This window comes from Triticum urartu, chromosome 3 (genome assembly GCF_003073215.2).
Source record: "Triticum urartu cultivar G1812 chromosome 3, Tu2.1, whole genome shotgun sequence".
In the NCBI taxonomy this organism is placed as follows: domain Eukaryota; kingdom Viridiplantae; phylum Streptophyta; class Magnoliopsida; order Poales; family Poaceae; genus Triticum; species Triticum urartu.
Window position 1 is genome coordinate 738,585,029 of NC_053024.1, and position 25,338 is coordinate 738,610,366.

The 25,338-nt window shown below is 44.3% G+C and overlaps 2 protein-coding genes and 1 pseudogene across 2 annotated transcripts; 1 reads left to right on the forward strand and 2 right to left on the reverse strand.

The window, feature by feature from the left end:
* Positions 1-1,635: 1,635 nt before the first annotated feature.
* On the reverse strand, positions 1,636-11,631 carry LOC125546347 (annotated as a pseudogene).
* Positions 11,632-12,128: 497 nt separating this feature from the next.
* On the reverse strand, positions 12,129-15,460 carry LOC125546351 (kinetochore protein SPC25 homolog). The gene is made up of 8 exons (XM_048710597.1): positions 15,082-15,460; positions 14,696-14,761; positions 14,365-14,511; positions 13,969-14,076; positions 13,802-13,891; positions 13,591-13,713; positions 12,719-12,942; positions 12,129-12,602 (listed from the first exon to the last, which is right to left on the reverse strand). The coding sequence occupies exons 1-8, from the start codon at positions 15,263-15,265 to the stop codon at positions 12,576-12,578; spliced, it is 969 nt and encodes a 322-aa protein (XP_048566554.1). The 5' UTR covers positions 15,266-15,460; the 3' UTR covers positions 12,129-12,575.
* A 5,649-nt stretch (positions 15,461-21,109) lies between these two features.
* On the forward strand, positions 21,110-24,663 carry LOC125549545 (disease resistance protein PIK6-NP-like). Its single transcript, XM_048712939.1, has one exon. The coding sequence runs from the start codon at positions 21,338-21,340 to the stop codon at positions 24,275-24,277; it is 2,940 nt and encodes a 979-aa protein (XP_048568896.1). The 5' UTR covers positions 21,110-21,337; the 3' UTR covers positions 24,278-24,663.
* The last annotated feature ends 675 nt before the right edge of the window (positions 24,664-25,338 follow it).

A 25,338-nucleotide genomic window follows, 5' to 3' on the forward strand; every position in this document is an offset into this window, starting at 1 on the left:
TTCAGATTTTTTTTCTGTATGCTTTTTTGCATTTTATGTTTTTTTTGTCTTTTCCCAGTATTTCCCTGGTTTTTCTTAGGTTTTGGGAAAAACATAAGTGAAAAATGTGTTTTTTTCTGCGACGGACGCAGATTAACCGGCCGATATTCTTTGGTTTTTTCATGGCAGATTTTTTGGTTTTTCTTGGCCGATTTTCTTTTGTTTTTCCTTTCTTTCACTATATTGTTTCCTTGTTTTTTTATTTTTCAATGATTTTTTTTCCAAATCGATGACTTTTTCAAAATCTGCTTTTTAAAAAAATTGTGGACCTTTCTCAAAATAGATGAACTTAAAAAACAAAAAGGTGAACATTTTTCAAAATCGACGAAAATTTTCAAATCAATGAACTTTTTGAAAACGCAATGGAATAATAAAGCTGAAGATTTTTGTTCTCACTGGATGCGAAAGATGCTGACCGGCCCACTACTGCTGGCCTTCGAGCGCCAAGTAGCCTAAGCGGCGCTGAGGGCGCCGAAGAGGAGCTCTCCGTTTTCCTATCTATCTATTTAATGTGCATGTTTGCCAATCGTGCAAACATGAACAAATGATGATTGGCCTCTAGTAAAATGCTCCCTCCATTTTCGTATAGAAGGCCACTTTATTTTTCGTGTTAAACTTTGAATTATAATTTTGATCAACAAAATATGAATTAAATGTCATAAAATATATCACCGAAAAGTTCTTTGAAATATGCATCCACTGAAATACTTTTTATGGCATATAACTCACTTTTTTATATAAAATTAACGGTCAAAATTAGACATAAAAATATGAAGTGAATTGCCTCGATGGCTGGATACTAATATTAAAATTAGACATAAAAATCCAAGCGCTTTGTAATATTCCATCCTAGCATATTTTGTTATCATGATTGCTGGGCACAGTTGGAAGGATATCATCCTAGAGCTTTGTTTGCTGCCACTCAAGCGCTTGATGAAGCGAATACCCTGCATCTCCCGGTCACAGGAGGTGCAAAGGTAACATAGTGTTGTTGAAATTTGACCCGTTGGTTTTAATTTGGCCATGTTATCTGATGGCACTTTAGTACTGAACTTGTAGATAAATATTAAGCATGCCTGCTATACCCATGGCATGCTCTCGTCCTGCTCCGTGTTTTTGCTTCAAATTAAAGGAAAGACTGCAAACTCTGATTTTGCATTAGAGAAGAAGGAAAACAGGCGAATGGCTAGGCCACAAATAGAACAACAAAAACTCCAGCATACAGATACAGTACAAACAACCACCAGCAACAGTTCTTTTCATTACTCGTCAATCAAAGGCCTCCTCTTGCATCCGGATGTCATCTATGACCATCCCAGGCAAGGAAGAAGAACTTTCTGCTGTTTGTTGCGCCGCTGTTTGGTCATGGCAGATTGTACCTGCCTCTGTTTGCGAGTTTGCCTCATGTTTTCTGTTCAGTGCTGCATGTAGTCCTTGGTTTCCCAAGGCATCAACCTTGCCAGGGATGTCGGTGAGAAATACCGTTTTGTTGCCGCTGTTGATGGATTGATGTGATGCTGCAATGCACAATGCTTATGGAATTACAAAAAAAAAGAAAAAAAAAAGGCATTTCCATTGCCATTACAGATGGCAAGAAACATCACTACATTGAGTCGACGGAATCAAAATCATACAAGAATAATAGAATTTGCCCCAAGTTTGAAACAAATGCAAGAATGGTACGTAGTACAACATTTTGTCCCAATGAGATAACAAATACAGAGCAAGTAGCTGGCCCGATAATGTTCATTACATATAAACCACGAAGTACTATCTGAAATCATGACCATAGGACGGATGGTTGATGTCACACCATGTCAAGGAGATCGGAGTTGAAAGCTTTACCCAGCCGAAATCTGAGCTTCAACACCGGCCATTCGCCCAGCAGCTTAGTGAGAATGGGCAACAAAGCTACCATGACGCAAATTGCAATAGCCAACCAGTGAAGACGTGGAGCCAACACAGTGTATAAACCAGTTGAAAAAGCCGTAGTTGTTGCAACGTATGCAAACCACATGAGCTTCTTAGTGAAGGATCTGTAATAAACCAAGAACTCATAATCCCCCCACCTTCCTATGATGCATATGAAGGCTACAGCAAAAGAGGAGCACATTGCCAAGATGTCAGAGATCAAGAATGCCTGAAAGCAAACTTCTTAGACATGATGGGAAGTCCCTCGCTTCCAGCATCATTGCTGTATCCTCCGGGCAGGGTGAAGGCAGCGGCGAAGGTAATTGTCGCAATGAGGATCGCCACTAACGAAGTATTGCTTGTGTATGTTTGAGTTAGTGATTTTGTGTCCTTCCTTGATTCTTCAGATGCCTTTCGCTTGACGACAGTGTGAAGATTATGAAGACTGGCAGCATCCCGTGGATTAGCTTTCGACATAAGCATGGCCACTTCATTCTGCATGAATCCAGTGAAATAAGGTAAGCTAAACTCATGGTATTAAAAATAGAACTGAACTATTCTACTATCTAAAAATCATTGTTATTCACAGTAGTTTTTTTTTAGTTCAAAATGCGCCGCAAGAAGAAAAACACATGGCCACCCCTATCTAAACTGATCTTGAAATAATCACCTTCAGGTAATATGTTATTTAGTCCTCCCATTGTAGTGACCTAAAACGTCTTACATTTATTTATAGAGGGAGTACCTTCACTAGGCAAATATCATGCCAATGAGTTTATTTTAAAGAATAGAAAACATACTATAGGGGCCGTTCTATAGTTCCCAGTCAAAGATAGTCATGTCTATGTTCCTGTCGAAAGGATGTCAAAAAATACATTTTCTACCGAAAGCACGTGCATTGCCTACATTCCTATCTAAAGAATGTCCAAAAAAAATACATTCCTACCTAAAGCACGTGCACTGCATGGTAGGGTATGGGGAGCTCGCACCAAGAAACTCTATGTTGGTCGCGCTCCACGAGCGCAATCGAGGGAGCGGAGTCGGGAGGAAGGCGGGGACACGTCGTGGCTTGTGGGGGGTCATGCTGGCGTAGGTCTCGTGCACAGGCTCCCCCTCATCATCCATGGCGTCGGCCGGTGTCAAAAAGCAACCCCCCCTCCCCCCCTCCACGTACCTCCGCAGCAGTCGGCCCCGTGCTCTAGTTCATCGCCGCCGGGGACACCAGGGTGGGATGGCTCGATGTGTTGATCCACCAAGCCGGCAGGAGGCACCCTGTTGCCTGGAAGGACCAGGCTTCCGCCTTCCGCCCTTGCAGATCTCGATTTGTTCGCCACCGACTGCATAGCGGATGCCAGTGGTACTACTGGGAAACTACTTATATCCGTAGTCATACTAGTGGCAGACGCAAATACCTGCCCTCCACTGGCACATACATACTAGTGGAGGGCGGCCAAAAGCAACCATCACTCATAATCTTGTCTCGGGTTACCCCTGAGCCAAACATACTAGTGGCGGGTACACCACCACGCTTGTCACTGGTGCATCACATACCAGTGGCGTGACCACCTGCCACTGGTAATCTGCCAAGATTAGCCGTGGTAGGAAACTACCAATGTAAGATGCCCTTTCATGCCCGCCACTGGTATGCGATTCAAGTGTTTTTGGTTTTTTAGGGGTTTAGGGTATTTTTTTGGGTTTTAGTATTTTTATTATTTCATGGTATTATATGGAGAATGATTTGAACTTATTAGGATTTGTTTCCTCTATTTCTGACCACTACAACCTCCCCCCCCCCCCCCCGGGGGGGGGGGGGGGGGCAATATTGACCGCCTCTCTATTCATCATGGCCACTTTTTTCTTTGAAAAAAACTCATAGCTTTTTTTTGAAAAAAACTCATAGCTAACAACCAAACCAAACAATACAAACAACGTAAAAATTAAAGAAATCGCATTGAAGTCCTACAGGGCCGACCATCTTCCTCCTCTTGAACGTGTGGATGGCCCGCTACATGCCACTCTATGGCTAGAGACAACCTATCGTCAGGGCCGTGCCCGAGAAAACGGGGGCCCTGCTCAACATCCAAAATTACGCCCTTGATATAACCATTGGTAATTAGGAAAACAAAAATTTATACTCCCTCGTCCGAAAATACTTGTCATCAAAATCGATAAAAAAAAGATGTATCTAGAACTAAAATACATCTAGATACATCCCCTTTTATCCATTTTGGTGACAACTATTTTCGGACAGAGGGAGTACTCAACAAGTTATCCATTCTTAAAACTCAAAATTAGCACATTATTCAGCGTAAATATGCATCCTTCTAGCAGTCCTTGAAACAAAATCTTCAATTTGTTTTTCATAAGCAATCTTCTCCAAAATGCCATTTCATTATTTTGCTAAAAACTTATCAAGGGCACATTTTTTAGGTCGAATGATTACTATATGATGTGTCAGAAATACTAGAACATATGAACAGAAGGGAATGAAACAAACTTTGGTTTATTTGGGAAGAAGATCATGGTGCGGGCAACGGCAATGCTTCTGGAGTTATGGTAGTCTGGTTAAAGCTCTAGTCGGGCAGCCTAGGTAGAAGCAGCAAAAGAATCTAATAAACAGGGGAGACATGAGAAATCGAAGAAGAAAACACGTGGTAAAAAGATGTTGGATTGAGGGTGGAGCGTACCTATACATTGGGTTTATTTTGGAGAAACCTGAAGGAATTAAGCTATGAGACCTGCGATGGAGCAAGGGATTTGCAAGGGTCGCTGGAAGTGAAAGAGAATAGGAAGCAGGAGAGGCGTGCGTGAGATGGAGTGCTGGGAGTTATTACAGTGCATGTTCCTAATGAATACTAATACTTCGTACAGTAAAAAATGCATTGATTGGTCATTAACTAAGAAGCATATTTGCATAAAGTGTTCAGAAAAATAATATAGAGAAAAAAATGGGGCACCTGGTCAGTTGGGGGCCTTGTGCAGTCAAACATGCTGCACATGTGTCCGGTACGGGCCTGCCTATCGTTATTGACCACAGGCAGAAGTTATCAAGGCCATGGTCCCGTCAGACCATCACCTTGGAGAAGAAGTCGACACAACATGAAGAGTCGTAGATCTAACTACCTAAAAGTCTATTAATTCTCATAGGCCTCACACCGGCACTGAAGGCCATGGCGAAGTTATGAAAAGGGAAGGCCATGGCGAAGTTATGGAAATAAGGCCTCGACATACCCTGCAAACTTAGCCTCTGTTTCAGAACAGAAGGCATGAATCTATGCTCGCAAAGCATTGACAATGTCGCATACAACATCGTCGAGATGGGAAGGTTCAGGGAAAATTTCTTCATCCGACAGGCGCCGCTGCAACCATCAATGACGCGCCATCGGAGACGACATGCACCGCGGACACCACACCACCCCCGGAAGAACCAAAGCCACGGACTGTAGGCATATCTAAAAGCACCAAGCAGGGAAAACTATGTATCAATTCGGTAGACCAGGCTCGTCCTCTACAATTTGTACACGAGGGGGTGGTGACCTACTGACAAAGGAGAACTGGCTGTGGCATTCAGACATTGCCTCTTTCTAGGATATGGGGAGAGGAAATTTCATAGCCACATTTTTCTAGGTGGATCGCAAATAAAAAAAACATATGGCACAAAAGTTGACTTCATCGCCGAATTTATTCACGCTTAAAATATGAGTGAAATTGTATGTCCATGAACTATTTCACGGGTGTCATGTAGGTTATCAAACTATGAAAATCGGCATTCAGGTTCACGAAGTGAAGTAAGTGTGTCATTCAGGTCCAAAATTTGTCCGACCTCGCCTGACCGGCCAGCTGGCGCCGTTGACCCATGACACGTCGGACATGGGGCTTGCAAGGTTACAGTCGGTAATGGAAATATGCAAATAAATTCAAAGTCATGGACCTTTTTCAAATTCATGAACTCAAAAACTCATGTAGCGCACTATTGTACCACTCAAGAAAAATCGGTAGCCCTTGCTTTTGTTTTGTCAGCCTTCTTTTCATGAACACTCAAAAAAACAATGAATTTCGAAAAAGATGGCACACTTTTAATAAATGTTCATCAATTTTAAAAAATGTTACCAAATAAAAAAATGTGTAAAAATGTTCAGGAATTTGCAAAAATGTTCAGGGTTGAAAAAAATGTTCATGAATTTGAAAATAAGGTTATGAATTTACAAAATCTTTTGATTTAAATGTTCATGGTTTGAAAAAATGTTCACGAATATGGAGAAAATATTCATATTTTTTTAAATGTTCACGTATATGGAAAAAAATGTTCAAGACTTAGAGTCGTCAAAGTATATGAATGTTCGCTAACATCTTTTCCATATTCGCGAACATTTTTTTTTGAAGTCACGATGGTACATGAATGTTCACAAACATTTTTCCATCTTGGAGAACGGCTCGGACATTTTTTTAAAGTCATGTACATTTTGGACCTGAATGACACACTGCACTTTAAGGACCTGGATGCCCGATTTTCATAGTTTAATGACCTACATGACACCCATGAAATAGTTCAAGGACCTATAATGCACTTCACTCCTTAAATTATAGGCATATCAATAAATTAAGAATACTTTGTAATGGGAAATATTACATATAAATAACAACATTGGGAATGTATCTGAGCCATGGTTAGTAGACTTGCAGAAAAGACTTGATTTGTGCGTGTCAAATCCTAAATTCGTTTACTGTTATTTGTTTATGTGAGCAAATAACAGCCCAAAGTTGTGTGGCATTGGCTAAAAACTGTTTTGGATGTTGCATTAGAGATAATTATATGATTAGTTTGCTTGCACAGTAGAGGGAAGAGTTACAACAGAATAAATTCATACTTTGCCATATTTGTATGAGAAAAGTGTGTTTTTGGTCCTTCAAATTTACAGAAAGTCGGCATCTCATCACTCAACTTTTTTTGGTCGAGGTCCCTCTTGTCTCAAAACCTAAGACACTACATCCAAAACTAGAGAAGTCAAGTTGCCACTCATCACAAAACAAGGCTCTTGGTCCTCCTGCTCGAGCGGGGCTGGCGCGGGCCGGCGACCCGGGCCAGAGCGTGGCGCAAGTGTTGGGCGTCACGGCGGGCGGATGCGATGCTCCAGTGGATCTGCTCCTCTGCGGTGGGCGACCAGGTGGTCGGGCATGTCTGTATCGCCAGGAATGGCGGCGATGTAGGTCGAGGGCGACATAAGCCACGGAGGTCCGCCCCTGCATTGGCCGCGCATGGTGGTGGTGGTGGTGGAGGCGTAGTGCCAATGACAGGTGGGCATGCTGGTTGGTCTCCAGGTGTTCTGTTGAGACGGCAGCGACAGCACGGATGGGATCCCCGATGAATATTCGAGGCAGTGGGCGGCGGTCCTGGGAGCCCTTGTCGGTGCCCGGTTCTGGGTTGGTAGCCTTGCTTGGTTCTACGTCGGCCGCCGAGGTAGGGCCGCACAGGGGTGTCCCGTGGGGAGGTTGGCTGGAGGGATGTGCGGCGCCGATGTGCTTGGGCTACCCATCACTGACACAGGGTGTGCGATCGTGGATCATTCGCTCCCCCACCTCCCCCTTTCCCAGTCCGCATTCGGGCTAATGCAGTCCGGCGATGTTCGAGGCGGGACATATGTTATGGTTTTCGACTGTCAGGGGTGTCCCTTTGGTCCAAATCCGATCTCTTTGGATGGTCTTGGGGGTGTCTGGATGATGAGTGGCGGCCCTGGCGACGAGTGGCGTGTCATTCCGAGCGGAGCATGCATCCTAGGTGTGGACGAGCAGCCTTGGCTATGCGGGTGGTTGGCAGAGCAGGGGTGCGTTGGTGGGGTGTGAGGGCCGGTGTACATCAGTTGCCCAATCCTTGTACTGCCAATGGCGGTGGCGTCCGTGGACGTTGTATCCATGCTGAAGGCTCCGCCTCGGTGCTCCCACTCCTTACGTGATGCTCCGGGTGAAAATTTGATTTGCGGGATCAGATGGTGGTGGCTATCCGTAGTCATGCCCTTCTGGGAGGCACTGTCTTGTAGTCCTTACTCGGTCATTGTCCGTCTCACCCCTCCTCTGTGGTTGATCATGGTGGAGGAAGACTACAAGCGGTTCTTCTTCACACATTTATAGTGGGCTTGTTAGTCATTAGAGTGGTGTGGCGGTGACCGGCATCTTTATATCTTGCCTTGGGTGTGTGTTGTGTGTGATGGTGACATGTGTTTGCATCTGTTTACTTGTTGGTTGGTGTTTTACATATTAAGCAGAGCGAAAACCTTTTCGGGTAAAATTAGAAATGTGAGGAAACCGCGGACACGTCACTAGTTTTCTATCTCCCTTTTCGCTCCCTCTCATACTACACCTGCATTTTCTGAAGCAATTAGTGTGTCTTCGTGCAACACACCAATGGAAACGGAGGACTTCGCCGGTCTGTGTCCGTGTTGCTGCCTCTGCTTTGCCGCTGCCGTGCGTCGATGGGAAGTCGGGCTGCATTGAGTCCATGGTCAACATGCGGCCCTAGAAGAACGATTTGACGGAGGTCATGGACGGGCACACAATCGCATTCACTTGCAGTTGATGGCGTAATGGCTAGCATGCGCCTCGTGCACAGCAGCGCCACCCGCAACCCTGCACCTCCTCCTCCTTGTACCACTCCTCCTGTGCCACCGTCCCTTCCAGCAGCGCCATTGCCTTCTCCCCCCCATCCCCGGCCCGTCCAGCCAACGTGATAGCCATGACCATCTTGTACTCCTCGGGCCACCCGAGATCGCCGAGCTTCCGCACCGCCGGTCTATGCAGCCGCTCATACATGCTGTCATTCGTGCTCGACCAGCGCCTCTTCGCGCGCGCCATGGCAGAGAAGTCGGGCGATGTGGAGGTGGCGAGGGACGATGGCGACACATGGCCGTGGTACAGCTACCGCCAGCGAGTGATACTGACTTTGAGCTCGGCAACATCAGTGTTAGTGCACACAAGGCGCTTGATAAAATGTAGTAGCGGTATGAAAGTGAGACTAGAGAAGGAGAGATAAAATGCCACGTGTCCGGCTTTCCACTCAAACCTGGATTAGGACGAAACTTATCCGATTTTTGAGACTTGAAGGACCAAATGTCTCTCAAATTTTTATGAGGGCCAAGTGTATACTTTTGGTGAATTGAGGGATCAAAAACGTACTTTTCTTTATTTGTAACAGTGTTTATATGCATGATTAATATATTATTTGCAGCAGTGTCTATATGCATGATTGATATTATTTGCAGCATAAATACGTACCCAGTTTAATGTCTTGGCAGTCTGCATGACGTTAGGCCTGGTCAGGTCCCAGGCTGCTGAATCACCATAATTGTCAAGCAATGTTGCATCTATATCCACGTGAGACAATAAAGCAGCAACCATTCTTGGATTGCACTTTCTGACTGCATGATGCAGAGCGGTATTTCCCTCGTTGTCTTGCATGTTAACAAGCTTGCGAAGTATTGGCCTACTCAGGATGAACTCAACGAACTCCAGATGATCAAACCATACAGCTGTATGAAGCAATGTCGAACCATCTGGTTCAAGATAAGGAGCATCAGGACAGTGTTCCAGAAGCTTTCGAGCAGCAGCAACTAGACCTCGATATGCCGCAGCATTAAGCAGAGGAAAACCGTTGTTGCCTATTAAATACCCTAGAGTTGAGTCATGTTCCAGAATTATTTGTAAAATGTCAATCTTGTCAGATTCTACAGCCTTTGCTATTGGAGTATTTTTCTTTATGTCGGCTTCTCTGGCCAATTCAGGTCGTTCCTTCATAATTATTTTGACGATTTCTGGAAAATAAATGACAGGTTAGCAGCATGGAATTATATTGTAACAAACAGTAATTTGCAGTCGAGATGTTATATGTCGCACCTTGATCCCCATTCATAACTGCAGCATGCAAATAATTCCGACCGTGTTGTCCTCCCAAAGAAGCAGACAGAGGATTTTGCATTAGTTTCTTGAAAACCTGTGTAAAATTTCTCATCACCGCAAAGTACATCGGCGACTCATTGTGCTTGCCACAGCTTGCGACAGCGCAGGCTCTGCTGCTATCAACTCCAGTGCAAAATCCTTGTGGCCGTTGCGAATGGCATGGTGCAGTGCATTAAATCCGTACTTGTCCTGTTGCAGGATTGGCTGCCTCGATCCTAGCACAGAGCAGTGTCGACCGAGTAAAAAAGAAGCCAAAGAGACGTGGCCATTTCTCACTGCGGTAATAAGTGGTGTCTCCCCGTCCAAGTTTACAGCCTTGATGAGAGACTCTTGTAGCTCCAGAACATCCTTGCAGAATCCCTCATGGCCATAAATGCAGGAAATGTGAAGGCAGGTGTTTCCTTGCGGAGTTGTTCCAAGAAGAATGCTTCGATCCAGTGCAGCCATGGCATACATTGACGTGGACGCACCAGATGTGGCTGCTTTCATGAGCCGTTTGTCCATTCCTCCCGATGAACTAGCTGTTGTTGTTGACGTATGGCCTGCCATCTAATATAAGAAATGTTCAGGTTTTCCTAAAATCCAATAATTTAAGAAATTAACTCGGTATGACAGTAGTAACAGTATTACCTGTGATGTGCATGTGCTAACCTTCTTATTGTTAGAGTTATATTGATGATGTCTTTTGGTATTCTAGCCTTTTGACATTTTCTTGTCCACGTATATATTTTTGCTTTTGCCTCCTAGTAATACAACTATACAAGTTGCTGTTTCCCTAACACTTATAAATAAATAATAATAATAATAATAATAGTATGACCCGAAATACATCTTGAAGTGTCATAAATGTTCAGTGCATGCATTGTGAAAAATAAATTCTGACATTGATGGTAGGATATGCCTTTTAGTTTCTCAATATGTTGATTGAATTTGTATTTCTAAAATATAGTAGAATACATCATATATATGTCAGTTTTGACAATAAAACTAGCTCGCTTCCCACAATGATTTCTATCAGAACAGTATGTTGACAAGACCGATATCCTGCTAACAATTTTTAGTTTCTCAGTAAATGAGCGACCCCATGCCAAATATTTACGAAGTCCTTGTATCCTGAGTTGGTTTATAACAATAACGTACTTTGTAATGCAGATTGTTCACCAGAGCAGTACAAAATTTACCTGATGGCTAGCTCTGGTGGTAATGCTCTGACTGCCCCGGAAAATGCACTTGAACTCCTTAACGCTCTTGTGTGAGAAGAGAAACAATTCCCGTAAATATAGTACACGTATTTCTTATCAATCCCTGAGAATGATTATTAGAGAGCCTCTTTAGATCAGACTACAAATTAAGACATGAATAGACAAAGATAAACCAATGCAAGTTGAAGATACATAGTTCTCAACACACACACACACACACAAATTATGTCGGAGTTGATGTGAGGGCATAGAAAAGGGTGCCATGAAAAATTGGTTTTATTTTTTGTTCGATCTAAAAGGTCTTAAAAGTATTAAGATCATAAGTATTTAAATCCCACAATCCAAAGAGGTCTAAAACTCTAAATAATAAAACAATAAGATCTACAGTACCTGGTGATATATTTTTGCAGATGGCAAGAGACGACCATGTTCCTTTTGGGAGTTTGTTCGAAGCAATCACCAGAAGAGACACCTGTGGTGGAATCCTATCTTTACACAATGGGGTGTAGCGTGGAGCAACACAAGTTCGTCGCAAGACTGTCTTATAGGGGGGCAAAAGATGCCTGGGTAAGTATAACAAGGAAAGAATATATACCTATTTTGCTCAAAGCAAAAGGAATGCATCTAAAGAAAAGCGAAAAAGGACAGGAGATGTAAGGTTGAATCCTTGTATTCCAGATTCCTGACTAATGAAAGCATGGAAGAATCAGAACTTTTTCTTCTCTTTTCAGTAGCTGTGGTATACTGGTGCATGTTTCATCGGAGACGTGGTTAAACTTCAATGGTGTTAGCTACTCATCACAAGATAAAGACCATTGTACTTTTATTTGTTACAGGAAAATGAGTACTACTATTTAAGTTGCCAATAGTTCGTATAAATTAAAGTCTGGTTTAATTCAGGTAAACTTGTCCCTGAAGAAGTGCTTCTTATTCAGGTTTATTTATAGCTGTTTTGATGGCACTATTGCTGGCCTTGATAAGGCATTTCCATATATATCAAATGCCATGGACTACCGGTACAAGTCCCTCTGCATCAGAAATAGGCATGTTCATGTTCATGGCCGAATAAATAGCACACAGTTGAACTATAACAGGTTTGGAGTTTACGCCATACAGAAACTGCTACAACTGAATGACTGATAGACTTACAACATATTATACATCACCCACAATGGCATAGCAGGGACCAAATCCAAGCTACCGACAGCTGCAGCGCTCGTCGAAGATATACTGGACGCGTAACTTCGCTGTACAGATACATGTGAGCTGATGCTGCAATGTTGAGAGGACCAGAAACTATCTATGGACAGGGAGTTCGAGATGGAACTCTCTGTGTCCACCAAGTACACTGCCCACTGCTTATTTTCGTTCTTGTTCAGTTTGCCTTACTCGGAATTTGCTCGATGAGGGCCATCTAAACTGTCATACAGCCAAACAGCATGACATGATGCCGCCCAGGTGGTTTTTGCCTATTGCTTAATGCCTATTCCCTGCATCAGCGGCCTGTGAATGAAAAAAACCCATGTTGATACATCAGCGCCAACACTATTTTGCTGCTCTGTATGGATTAAATAATAAACAGCTACCAGTGTACCCAGGGGATGATATGCTGTACTTACAGCAAAGCGTGGGGAGCGGCGGGTGCCAGATCCCGATGTAAGGGGAGATGCTGTTGATCGGGGAGGGGCACCTCTCTTTGCACGCGTATCTTGATTCTTTGACCGGCTTCGGGAATGACTTTGATTGGTGGTGCCTTCGCTTGTGGTATCAACTGACACAGCCGGTGGTGATGAAATTGGTGTGGATGATGTGTCTGTGCACAATGAAATTGCAGGATGAACCCCTGCAGACAGTACAAGCAGAACTCTCTATAACTGGTATCAAAAAGGAATATGCAGCACATTTACAACTCCAAATGGTAGATAGGAACAAAGAGTAAGATAGGCAACCCGTTTTTCAACAGAACTACCATGTACCATGTTCAGTATTGCTCATTATAAGAAAGTACAGTAGGTCATGAACTGCTCTGCAGTAGGTACTTTGGCATTTCTTTCAGTTAGCAGTCACCGGTCAGGTTATTTTCAGTTCAAAATCCTTGAAGTTCGACAAATTTGTGAACCAAATCAGCAAAATGAAGTGGAGTTCCTACATCTTTAGAGCAGAAAACTAAATCATGATTGCATTACCAAGATTATTAGGAAGATTACGCTATACAGACACAACGGTACAATTCATGTTTCCATGATATTATAGCTCGTAAAACCTGCTGCCAGCCTCCCATCATACAGACAGGGTAGTTCATCTCGAGTTCTCGACGCTCAGTCGAAAAAACAGATTGGTGGAAATTTAGGAAAATACTCGGTACATACAGAGAACGTTATTGCCGCAATATTAACAGAGTTACTCTTGGGGGGAAACAGTGCGAAACTCAATTAACTGGCATTTCAGGGAAAATGGATTTGATACAGTTTTGTAGAGAAACATGGAATACCTTTGATTGCAGCCGCTTGGAATCTTGCTCTCATGATTCTAACGAACTTGAAGAGATCATTAGTGCAGTTCAAATCCTTCACCAATTCTTCAGTGTCTTTCAGTAATGGAGTACATTGAATTACTGTTATAAAGAAAATGAGAACTTTGATGACTATACATTTCAAACAGTATGAATATTAGACAGCTTGGGTAAGAAACTTGTAACTCACAGCTGTACTCGTCTTTATTGACTTTTATGCAAAACGAATACTCATCGTCAGGACTTTGCATGTCAACTTTACTGAAGACAAATTTAACCCCTTCACACAAAAAGAGAAGAAATGTCACCCATTATGGCCTCAAGCTCACTTGAACATGTTATGGAAACTGTCATTACCTTCCCCTGCAACAACTCGAAAACCAAGAAATTTATTGTACCACATAATAGCTTCGTCCAGGTTCTTTTTCCCCATCACATCAACATTAGCTTCAAGAGCTTCGATAGCTGCCATCAAAATAAAATGTATCAAGGCATGTAGATTCCAGATTCTGCGTAGCCAAGGAAAATATATTCAAACAAAATCATAATGTTTACATGAGCACAACTACAAATTTCCAGGGCAGAATATATTGGAGCTAGGAGTTTGAAACAATCCCTCAGACTGGACTACCTGGACTTGTATGTTTGAACCCTATTAATCAACTTCTAAGTAGACTTCATACTTCAGATAATACTATGACACTTCCATCTATTGTACTAGAACCGTGATTCAGATTTTACTAACTTTTTTACCTTGGAGCTGATGTGATATGACGTTTGCAAAGTCATCTCTCCTAGCCCTCTGATCCAAGAGCAGGCCCCTGAGCTGCTCGTTCGTTGCAGTGGCGTTCGAGATCGACTCGCTTGTGAGCTTACATTCAGATTCTTTCTTCAGTTGGGCTGGAGAGATAGTTTACAAGACTTGAGCGTTTCCATGAAATGCAGCAGAGGACAACGATAGACCAATATGAAATCAAACATTGATCACATCACATGGTTCATAGACCGAACCCCATCCATAACAAAAAGAAGCACTTGGAGTGTCCATTTGTGCAAAGTTGCCCAAGGGTGAAGAAATGCTTACTGGACAGAGCTTCTGCCAGACCTGCCTCCAGTCCCCTGAGCTGGTCCTTGAGAGCGTTGAGCTTTTCTGCCATCACAGGAAGAGGCGAATCAGTAAAATCAATCACTCGCCCAGTCATCAGCAAAACTGATTCACAGATCGTAGTGCAGCCCAAGGTAACTAATCGTCCGAAAACTAGGCCTCAGCCGGCAGGAATTCCAAGCACAAACAAACTTAGATTTGCAAGTTTAACCGGCTCGCCGCCATCGCCGAACTGAACAGCTAACAATTGCTACTACTGCACAGCGTGCGCTTCAGAGATTGCTCCCGTGGGTACGAATCGACCAGCGGACGACCGGCGAGTTCCCCGAACGGAAGAGGAAGGACCGACGGGGTAGGCGGCGTACCTCGGTGCGCGACGCTGTGCTCGGCGAGCGAGCGGGCGGAGAGGATGGCGCCGCGGAAGGCGGAGGCGGCCGCCGCGGTGCGGTCCCGGCCCTGCGCGATCCGCCGCTCGCACGCCGCCCGCGCCGCCGCCATGTCCCGGCGCAGATCCGCGGCCGCGGGCCCTCCCGCGCGGTCCCCTTCCATGGCCGCCGTCGCCGGCTTCGGAGACGATCGCGGCGGTGGCGGGGGGCGCCGGAGGCGCAGGCGGTGGAGGCGGAGGCGGCGGCTGCTCTGCCGCTGCCGCCGGTGAGGTTGGAGGTCGGGGAGGAGCGGATTCGGTTCAAAATTTGGCGTCTCGGCTCGTTGTGAAGTTTGTGATTTGTTTTTTCCCTAAAGCGTGGGGTGAGAAGAGCTGCCCAAACGGGCCGGCCCGTGCTAAACTGCTAATCATGCCTGGCACGGCACATCCCGCAATGGCACGTTCCAAGGCGGGCCGTGCCGTGCTGACCCGCGTGCCTCATTCTTCTGCGCAGACACGGTTTAGTTATTAAATGGACCGGCACGTGGCACGTTTAGCACGCTGGGCCACATGTTTTTCAAACGGTTGAGTTTTTTTAGGCCTATTGGATTGTATTTTATATTACATATATGCAACAAAAATATAAAATACACGGGCCGTGTCCTGCCGGCCCGCATGCCCAGCCTCTAGGCCCAGGCATGCCGTGTGTCGGTCACGGCCCGTTTAGCCCGTGTCGTGCCTGGGCATGGAGGGTCATGCCAGCCGTGCTGGCGGCGGGCTTTGGTTGAGATGGGCTGCTAGATCCAGACCCAGAATATGTGTTACGTCGTCTGGGCTTAAGAGAAAAAAGAACGACTCATGAGTACATGTTTTTTATACTCCTTATATTTTTATAAAAAAAGTAATACACCTTATAGTTTAGAATGAAGGAATTACTTTTTTGCACGAGTCTTTGGAGTTTTTCAACTTTTATTTTTGGTTTTTCTATTTTTCAACTTTTTTTGTTTTTCTACACTCATTTTTGGAGTTGTGCTTGGACGTGAAGCATTTCACGGCGCGCGTGAAGCATAGTTGTGCTTTTCAAAAATATGGAAAAGCACAATTGTGCTTCATGTTTCTTTTTTCTCTTTTTTTCGTTTTTGGTTCTAATCTTTTTTTTCTGTTTTTGGTTTTTTATTCCCGGCGTCCCCCATTTTCAAATAAAAAGTATGTCTCATCGGATCATGTTTTCAAAATTTCGACGCGAGAAACACAATAGTAAAAATGGTTTCATGGTTTAGTTGCACAGTTCAAGATATAAAACATTAAAAAATGGACAAAAAAGCACAAAACTGCCAGGTGCGACAAGTGTCGGTGTGCCACATAACCAATGTGTCACTTGTCACCACAAGGGGGATGGGTGGACCTTTGCAATGATACTTTCTAACTTGTGATTTCAATCAAACGAGGCTAAATAAAAAGCACCACCCCATTTTTCAGCAGATTTATTTACTCGGCATGAAGCATCAAACTGATACAAATGTAATGTGCACACACCCGATCTCTGCACAATTAAGATGCATACAAGCAATATGAATGCGCACACAAAATATCACACCGGAAAAGAGCAAAGTCATACAAGACCAAAGGTGTGCCTTGTTGGAGTAAAAACAAGAAGAAAAACCCTGAAGCAATCTTATAAACAAGCTACAATAGTGACCAGATCCGCACGAACCATCTCCTAACATCACGAATGCAATGAGAAAGGTTATCCAATAGTAGCGCCTTGAGGAAGAGAATGACACCTCAAATGCCGTTGTTGCCAGATCTAGCAACTGCAGGCCAAATCTTAGATTTTTTTTTTCCCTGAAGATCAAGTATGAGCAATTCAGAGAAATGCCTTTAACAAAATAATGATGCAAAAGAAAAAGAAAAGGCATTGCCAGGTAAACTCAATTAGGGTCAGCGTTCGGATTTTCACACGGAGCTTGAGACCGGTACTTGAGAAGCACCACCAAGTTGAAGTCATCATGTGTGTTGCCGCCAACAACGAATCTAAGGTACATGCTCAAGCCCGCCCTCCAGATTTTTCAAATTGTTTTTATTGCTTTTTGCATGAAGGACCTAGAGAGCTTTCCATTAATTATAAATCAGTAAAAATACAAAGCTCCACTGCAGACTCAAAAGAAAGAAAATTACAACAAAGTCCTATTATTTTGCAACAAGGACCTTATTAGACTGAGAAGTCCAAACTGTAGTCTTTGCTTGGATACGTTTCGGCCGCCTTCGTGGACAAAACCACTCGGGGCCGCCACACCATGACCAGCTCCGACAGGATGGGTGGACTCCACGCTAAAACTAGCTACCTTGCCTCCCATAAGGCATTTGACAAACCTGAAGAGGTGCGGTACAGTGGGGTGAAGGCCAACGATGGACTCGGACTTTTAGTATATGAGCTAAATGAGGAGAATGAGAGGCGACACGAGTCAGAGCAGTTCAAAATTAGAGTGAGGTATGACGACATGTAACATGTTTCATCTGAAGCTTGTGTTGGGATAAATGATAGGTGGGAACCAGTTGAACGAGTTCACGTCCGAGGGTGGCCCGATCTTCATGCCGTAGGATCGAATCGGGAGGGGTAATTAGCTGCAAGCAGTCAGGATAACTAACTTTATACGTGCCAAGGTTGGGTGATCCCGGTACATTGGGGATGACTGACCGGGCTATAAGAACTCCAACCCATTGTCCGAACAATCGTCAAACCACAAACCGGGACTAACCCACACAAAACGACCGAAAACCGTGGAGCATGAATTAGGGGGAACCAGAGGCTCCTTCTCGCGAATCCAAATAAACTCACAAGACCAAAGGTAGCAAGGATCTCTCTAGCAGTCTTGTTGCATAAGTTTGTAGCTGAATAGTTTGACAAAAGGTTCCTAAAACGATGGGGGAGATGGGCATTTATAGCAGGAACAACCCCCTTTAGCTAGGTGTTGAAAGGATTCAAAAGTAAGCATCTTTTTATGGCTTCCTTCGGGGAATAAGCAGTCAACTTTGAGACTTGTTGGAGAGCTCCTTGAAAATTCGTGAAGCCTTAACAGTCTAGACACCTTTCACGAGAATGACTAGAACTTTTGACTCACAACTCCAAATGATGTGAGGTATTTTGCATTGGAAAGTAAGTTTGATGTAGCTTCTCATGATGTACCCCTATGGCCCGTGTCTCCACCACATGGGTATGGCACAACGAAATATCAAATGTAAAAACTGACGGCATCAGCTTCACTTGAAACTTCTTTTCTCCAAACTTATTGCTCCAAACCGGTTGCTTTAAGAACTCATAGGTTATTGGATTTTTTTTCATTTGATACCTATGTTCAACCAACAACAATGGGGATGAAAGCATAATTGTGTCATCAAGGTTACAAGGCAAAGTTAAGTTAGTGTTCACCTGGTCACTGATTAGTTTGGCACGACTTCTTGTGATTGGATCTATAATTGTTGGAGACTTGTCGATGGTTGTGGTGTCCTCACACGGAGCAAAATGAGTAAATCTACAATACTCTAAACTACGTCTATGTACATCTGTATGTAGTCCATATTGAAATCTCTAAAAAGACTTCTATTTTTTTTTAATTTCAAAATTTTATTTATAATCTAATTTGCTCGTTTTAAAATTTTGCTCGAGCCAGTACGTACCGAAAATTGGAAGTCTTTGGATCATTTCAGCCCCGCATGCCACCTTTTTGTCCTCTGCCTATGGCGCTGCCCAACAGCCGCAGGCAAAGGCAAGGCCGCGCCACCACCTCTGCACTCTGCACCCATCACTCCTCCGATCCGCAGTTGCCTCCGATCCGTACGTCCAGCGCATCGTCCACGGTTGTGGAATAATCGCCACGCCTGTACCGAATGGTGTATGTTACATGGTACGGGGATACAGGTACAGGGATACGGATACGGTGATATGGGAAAACGGCATTTCCTGAAAATAGACTTACGGGGATACGGCGAGTATATGTACAAATGCATAAAAAAATCATAACCAAAAAACAATTTCTTTGGGAGGATGAGTATCTCCATAGGGGGTAATTTAGGATTGGTACACTTGTTAGAGGATTGACGTTGCCTAACGTTGAGAAAAATAGATAGCTAGATGCCCTTCGTTCTCCCCTAAATCCTAATCCATATCATGCAAAAGAACAGAGATCCTGAAACAATGGATTGAACCTTACTTGCGTACAGATTCCGGATGGCAAAGACTTGAAGAATGGAGACGAACTGTGAGGTCTGGCCGGCGGCGCCGAAAGGCAGTCTGGAGATGCGCCGAAACTATCGAGTCTAGCGATTTGGCAACTGCCAGGTGACGGCGAGAGGAAAGATTCCAGCGATTAGGTTTATTTATCCAATCGATTAGGCCGTCTGATGGGTTGCAGAGTCGAGTGGTAGCAGGCCCTTATGAATCCCTGATGTATCCCATGCGTGTCCCAGTCGTATTCTGATTTTTATTCTTTATTTTAATTTGAAAAAATGTGATACGTAGGGACACGCGTATCCCACACGTATCTGGGCGTATCCCCGTTCCGGTGCAGTATCCTGCACCGATTCGGCACTTCTCTGCCGTATCCCTGCAACATATCCATCATGTTCCCACAAAAGGTGAAGTGTGAGATCAATCTAGCTGTACCAGCCCCGACACAAGCCTTGAGTTTTGTTGCCGCTTCTCGGCTCGTCCATGAAAAACTCAAGTGTATCTACCCCGTAAAAAAAAAACTCAAGTGTATCAGTACTCAGGATCTCAAAGATCGTCTTACCCTTCTCGAATACTATATTGAAGTAATCCTCGGCCGAAGCTCATGTCCTTTTTCCAGAGTCGGGACAAGCCTTCAAATCTGCAATGTTAAATATGTTTGAATGATATATGCATAGTTTGGATTAATTTTAGTGGTACATTGCGAAAAGCAAAAGTAGAAACTCTACACATCACAACTAAGACATATATGGACTGGTATATTGTAAACACATATGTTCTTCAAGGCGGCACCAATCCGTCTTATTCTAGCATAAACTCAAAAGCAAAAGGCAAAGGAAAAGTAAAAAAAGAATGCTTTGGACCAGGTATCTTGAGAGGCAACTTAACAAGCAAAGAAAATAATTAAGTTCCCTGATGCAGCCAGGTCTGGATATCCATATCATCTTTCCATAATTGAATTGAAGTCGTCCTTGACTAAAGCTCCATTAACTTTTTCTAAAACAAGTCTTCAAATCTGCAATATTAATTGTGTGACTCTTATATGGTTTGGATCAACATTACTCGTACATTTTGAAAACCAAAAGGAGAAATTCTACACAATAACACCTAAAACATGTATGCTCATTTGACTGCTATACTATAAACCAATAGGTACTTCAAGGCACCAACCAGGTCTTACAGTAGCATAAAGTGGGGAAAAAAGCAAAAGGTAAAGGTAAGAAAACACAAAAAAAGAAAAGAAAAGAGAAGGATGTGGACCAAGTTTCTTCAAGCCAAAGTAACTACAAGTACAGAAAAGAATTTGGTTCCTGATGTGGTGGTAGCCAGGTGCATGTGCATGTCATCTTCCCCTCCTTGAATTGAAATTGTCCATGACTGAAGTTCGTTTTCCTTTTTCCAAACAAGCCTTCATATCTACAAGAGTAATATTGATGACATGGTTTGGATTAGTTTTACTTGTACATTTTGAAAAGAAAAAGGAGAAATTATACACATTAATACCAAAAGCGCATATGCACATTTGATTTGTTACACCGTAAGTAAGTCCGTAACTCTAAGGCATATACTATATTTCAAGGCGCCATGCAAACCAGGTCTTATTCAAGCATACAATAAAGAGCAAAAAGGCAAAGGTGGGTAAAAATAAAAGAAAAAGGCAAAAGATGGTCAAGACAGGGCTGTTGGACATGGTATCTTGAAAGCCAAATCAACAAGCAAAAGAAAGAATTTGGTTCCCTGCTGTGCTGCTAGCCAGGTGACGTGCACTTGGGTGCATGCATATGCATGAGGAATACTCATCAACTACTCAGATTGTACGTCTATCCATGGCACGCCATCCCTTTCTTTCCTTCTCCATGGCTACCAGCCGAAGCAAATCTTAGCCAGCCTCTCTCTCTCTCTCTCTCAAGAAAACTAAACCGTAAGGGAAGTCGAAGCCCTTTGATCGATCATTCATTTCGTTCCATCGATCTCCACCGGGTGGTTTTATCTCTAGTGGAACGAAAGAAGAAACAAGAGAAGAGTAACAATGGCGGGGATGGCGCAGAGCGCGGTGGACTCTCTGCTGGGGAGGCTGAGCGCGCTGCTGGTGGACGAGGCGCAGCTGCTGCGCGGCGTCCGCGGCGACGTGCGCTTCATCAGGGACGAGATGGAGAGCATGAACAGCCTGCTCGCCCACCTCACCGAGGCGGAGCACCGCGCCCACCACGTCCGTACGTGGATGAAGCAGGTGGTGGGCCTCGCCCGCGACAGCGAGGCCTACGTGGAGCTCTTCGCCCGGCAGGTCGGCGGCGGCCCCCGCGCCGGCGAGGGCCTCCTGGGCTCCCTGCGGAGGATGCTCCAGTTCCTGAGGACCGTCCCTGTCCGGCACCGCGTGGCGACCCGGATCCGGGAGCTCAAGGACCGGGTGCGTGAGGTGGGCAAGAGGCGACAGAGGTACGGCGTCACCGTGCCTTCTGTCGCCACCGAGCAAGGCCCAGCCGGTGGCGCGTTGACACTCATCGACGACGTGGAGCAGCTGCAGACATCATTTGCATCTGCTGGGGACATCTGGGGGCGCTCTTTGCTCGAGCTCGAGCTAGACCTAGACGGTGAGGCTCTCTTCAACCAAGGCATCCAACATGTCATCGAAGAGCACATACACAACCAATACATTGGCGAGCCTACATGTCCACATGTCCTTCAGATCTTATGGGACAACAAAACAATGTGGGACAAGCCATTTGTGGATCGTTTTGCTTTGGAAATTTACCACCGTTGCTCCAGGTCCGCCTTATTCGAGTGGAAGGCTAGGGTACCTGCCATGTACATTGACAGTGACCGTTACATTCACAACTGGTACGGCGACGGCGAGATAGTGACAGATCTTCAGCAACATATTATGAGACAAATACCAGCAATGATATCTTCAGCTGCTGACATCCAAACGTATCTGAGAAGAAAACGGGTCTTGATCCTTCTTGAAAGCACCCACAAGACTCATGACACATACCACAAAAGAATCAAGGAGCTTATAGGTGATGATGACAGTGATGACTATGGTTTTCGACGTGATAGATCCATAATAATCATCACCGCTGACGTCACCTATTCTTCTCATAATTACACAAGAGTTTACCCTCCACGTGCTATATACAAGGCCTTCTACGATAAAGCCAAGGAGCTTACACATGAGGGTGTACACTGCAACCATCAGTATGTCGAAGAGATTTTGGACAAATGTTACCCTCATGCCTTTACGATGAAGATGTTCATGCATCTTGTCCAGGCAAATCCCCAAAGGACGGATAATGAGCTTCAAAACATCATGGGGAGCATATCAAGTTGTATAAGGCTCAACAAAAGTGTCCCTAAGCAAATGCTCATGTGGTGCTACAATGACCTGCCTAGCAAATACAAGAGTTGCTTGATGTATCTATCCATTTTCCCCAAAGATCGCACCATCACAAGGACAACCCTAGTTAGAAGATGGATTGCTGAGGGCCTCATAAACCCTACAAGAGAGTACTACACTACCCAAGGTCAGTTGGATAATGCAACAACACTAGAGGTTGTAGCCAAGCACCATTTCGAGATGCTCGTCGCTCGAGGGTTCATTCGTCCTGTTGATATCAGTGATGCATGCAACATCAAGACATGCACATTACATCATGAAGCTTCCGAGTTCATCGCCAGGATTGCCATAGATGTCAACTTTGTGGACACAGATTTGCCACAAAGTTTTGCACAACACCTTTCCATCCATAACAGAATACCACTACAAGCATGTCATCCTCCTATGGAAGTTGCCAATGACATAGTAGCATCTCTTCCATATTTGGCCAAGTCATCTCAATGGAAGCTCTTGAAGGTGATGGATCTAGAGGGTTGCAGAGGGTTGAAGAAGAAACATCTTAAGATTATTTGTAAGATAATACTGCTCAGATATTTCAGCCTCAGGAATACAGATGTCACTGAACTTCCAAAGCAAATAGAGATGCTAACATGCTTGGAGACATTGGACATCCGGCAAACTACAGTAAGGGCGTTCGCCACAAAGTCTATTATGCTTCCGATGCTAAAGCATATGCTTGCTGGGGAGAGTCAGACATGCCCTCCTCCTTCAAACAACAATCCTGAGAGGTTTCAAGAGTCATTTGTGGGGGTGCGCCTTCCCAATGGCGTCCAAAGAATGGAAAAACTGGAGATGTTGTCTCATGTTGATGTTTCCCACAGTGTTGATGATATGATCAGCATCGGACAACTGCTGCGACTAAGGAAACTAGGTGTGATCCTCGATAGGAAGAATAGAGATGGCTTGTTGGATCTTTTGTTCCAACAGATTGAGAAGTTGCATGGTTGCCTCCTTTCCTTGTCAATCCAGGTCAACCATCCGGTTACAAGTGACGGTGTTATTATTCATGATGATGCAGACGAGGTGCATGCATTGGGCTCGCCTCCGAAACTCCTTCGGAGCCTAAACATCAGAGGCATCAGAAATGGGCTCCTTGGCTGGATCGCAGAGCTCGATAAGCTCGTCAAGTTAACACTGAGCGAAACTTACCTTGGGGAAGATGCTCTAGGCATCATTGGCAATCTTGGAGTTCTAGCTTGTCTCAGGCTTCTGCACAAGTCGTACAACGGAAGCAAGCTCCACATCAAGAATGGAGAGTTCATTAGCCTCAAGTCTTTGATCGTCCGAGGCAACGACATCACCAGCATTCACTTTAACGAAGGTGCATCACCTAAGCTTGAGATGTTTGTGTGGTCTTTTGCCAGAATGGAGGCCATGGATGGACTCGATGAGCTTTACTATTTGAAGAAGGTTGAGCTCTATGGTGACTGCAACCCACAGCCCCTGCGAGACCAGATGTGGAGGAGGTTGTATTTCCAGTACCTGCAAGATCAGATGTGGAGGAGGTTGGATTTCAAGCACAACGGACAGCAAATGTTAGTGCAAAGAGACTATGAAGATGTGGTTGCTGTTTGATTGGTACCGTGTGGCATGGGCGATCAATTCTGCACACGGCATCAACCGGAAGCTTCGCTTATCTGAGCGGTACTTGTCCAGATCTATATCTCTCTCCATTTATTTATCCTCCTTGAATAAAAGATGCAGCTGAAGGAGAGGTAGCCTGGTGGTCTTCATCCAGCTAGCTTGGATCTTTCATCTGCCTCATGCATGTGTGTGTCTGTGAATGTATGTATGTGTGAATCATGCATGGCTGCCCTTAACCCCGGCAGTTTGTGTCTGTGTCTAGTGCGTGTGTGAGCTGACCTATATATGGTCTTCAGTGTGGTGTGGTGTGTATGTGTTTTCATTCCGAGTGTTCAAATCACATGTACTGTGTGATCAACATCTTAATTATATACTTGAAATGCTTGAATATCCTATGGCAAATTGATGAGTCAAATCACAAGCTAACGGGACGAGGAAACACTTCCTACCGTTATCAATCGTGACGACCTTGGAAGGGTGACAACCTGGGTTCCGAATTCCAGCCTCCCACTTTGAGCAAAGAACAAAGGCGCCTTGTGTTTCATAACTTGTGCCTGCATTACCATTCCTTCATATCAGCAACACCGACAAAATATGTTAACGTTTCAGCGATCCTGCAAGACAAACTCTAGGTACAACACAACAACAGCAAACAACACGTTTGGCATACAGTCCTTGGTATTCCACACAGCGTACTTGAGCATTGCCGCCAGATTTGCCTTGTTAAAATTTGAGCAATACTCCAAGCCAACCTTGAGGATTACCAATTATTTTTTTCAGCTTTTGGTACAATAGCAAACATATGTTTACTACAACTATACAATTGCCCAGTGAGACATGTAACTTCAGACGTACTGGCTCCGTAAACTAATATAAAAGCATTTAGATCACTACTTTAGTAATCTAAGCACTCTTATATTAGTTTACAGGGGGAGTACCAACCACGAAGCAAGCAATGGAGCGGAATCCTCTCACCTAAACTATGCATGATATGTTGGGGAACATAGCAGAAATTCAAAATTTTCTACGCATCACCAAGATCAATCTATGGA

Excerpts from the sequence above, each read along its gene's own strand:
- LOC125546351 (XM_048710597.1), bottom strand. The coding sequence starts at position 15,265 with ATGGAAGGGGACCGCGCGGGAGGGCCCGCGGCCGCGGATCTGCGCCGG. Across the intron at positions 14,077-14,364 it reads CATATCACATCAGCTCCAAG|CTATCGAAGCTCTTGAAGCT; the intron begins GTAAAAAAGTTA and ends TTTTGATGGCAG. Across the intron at positions 13,892-13,968 it reads TCGAGTTGTTGCAGGGGAAG|GGGTTAAATTTGTCTTCAGT; the intron begins GTAATGACAGTT and ends TTTTGTGTGAAG.
- LOC125549545 (XM_048712939.1), top strand. The coding sequence starts at position 21,338 with ATGGCGGGGATGGCGCAGAGCGCGGTGGACTCTCTGCTGGGGAGGCTG.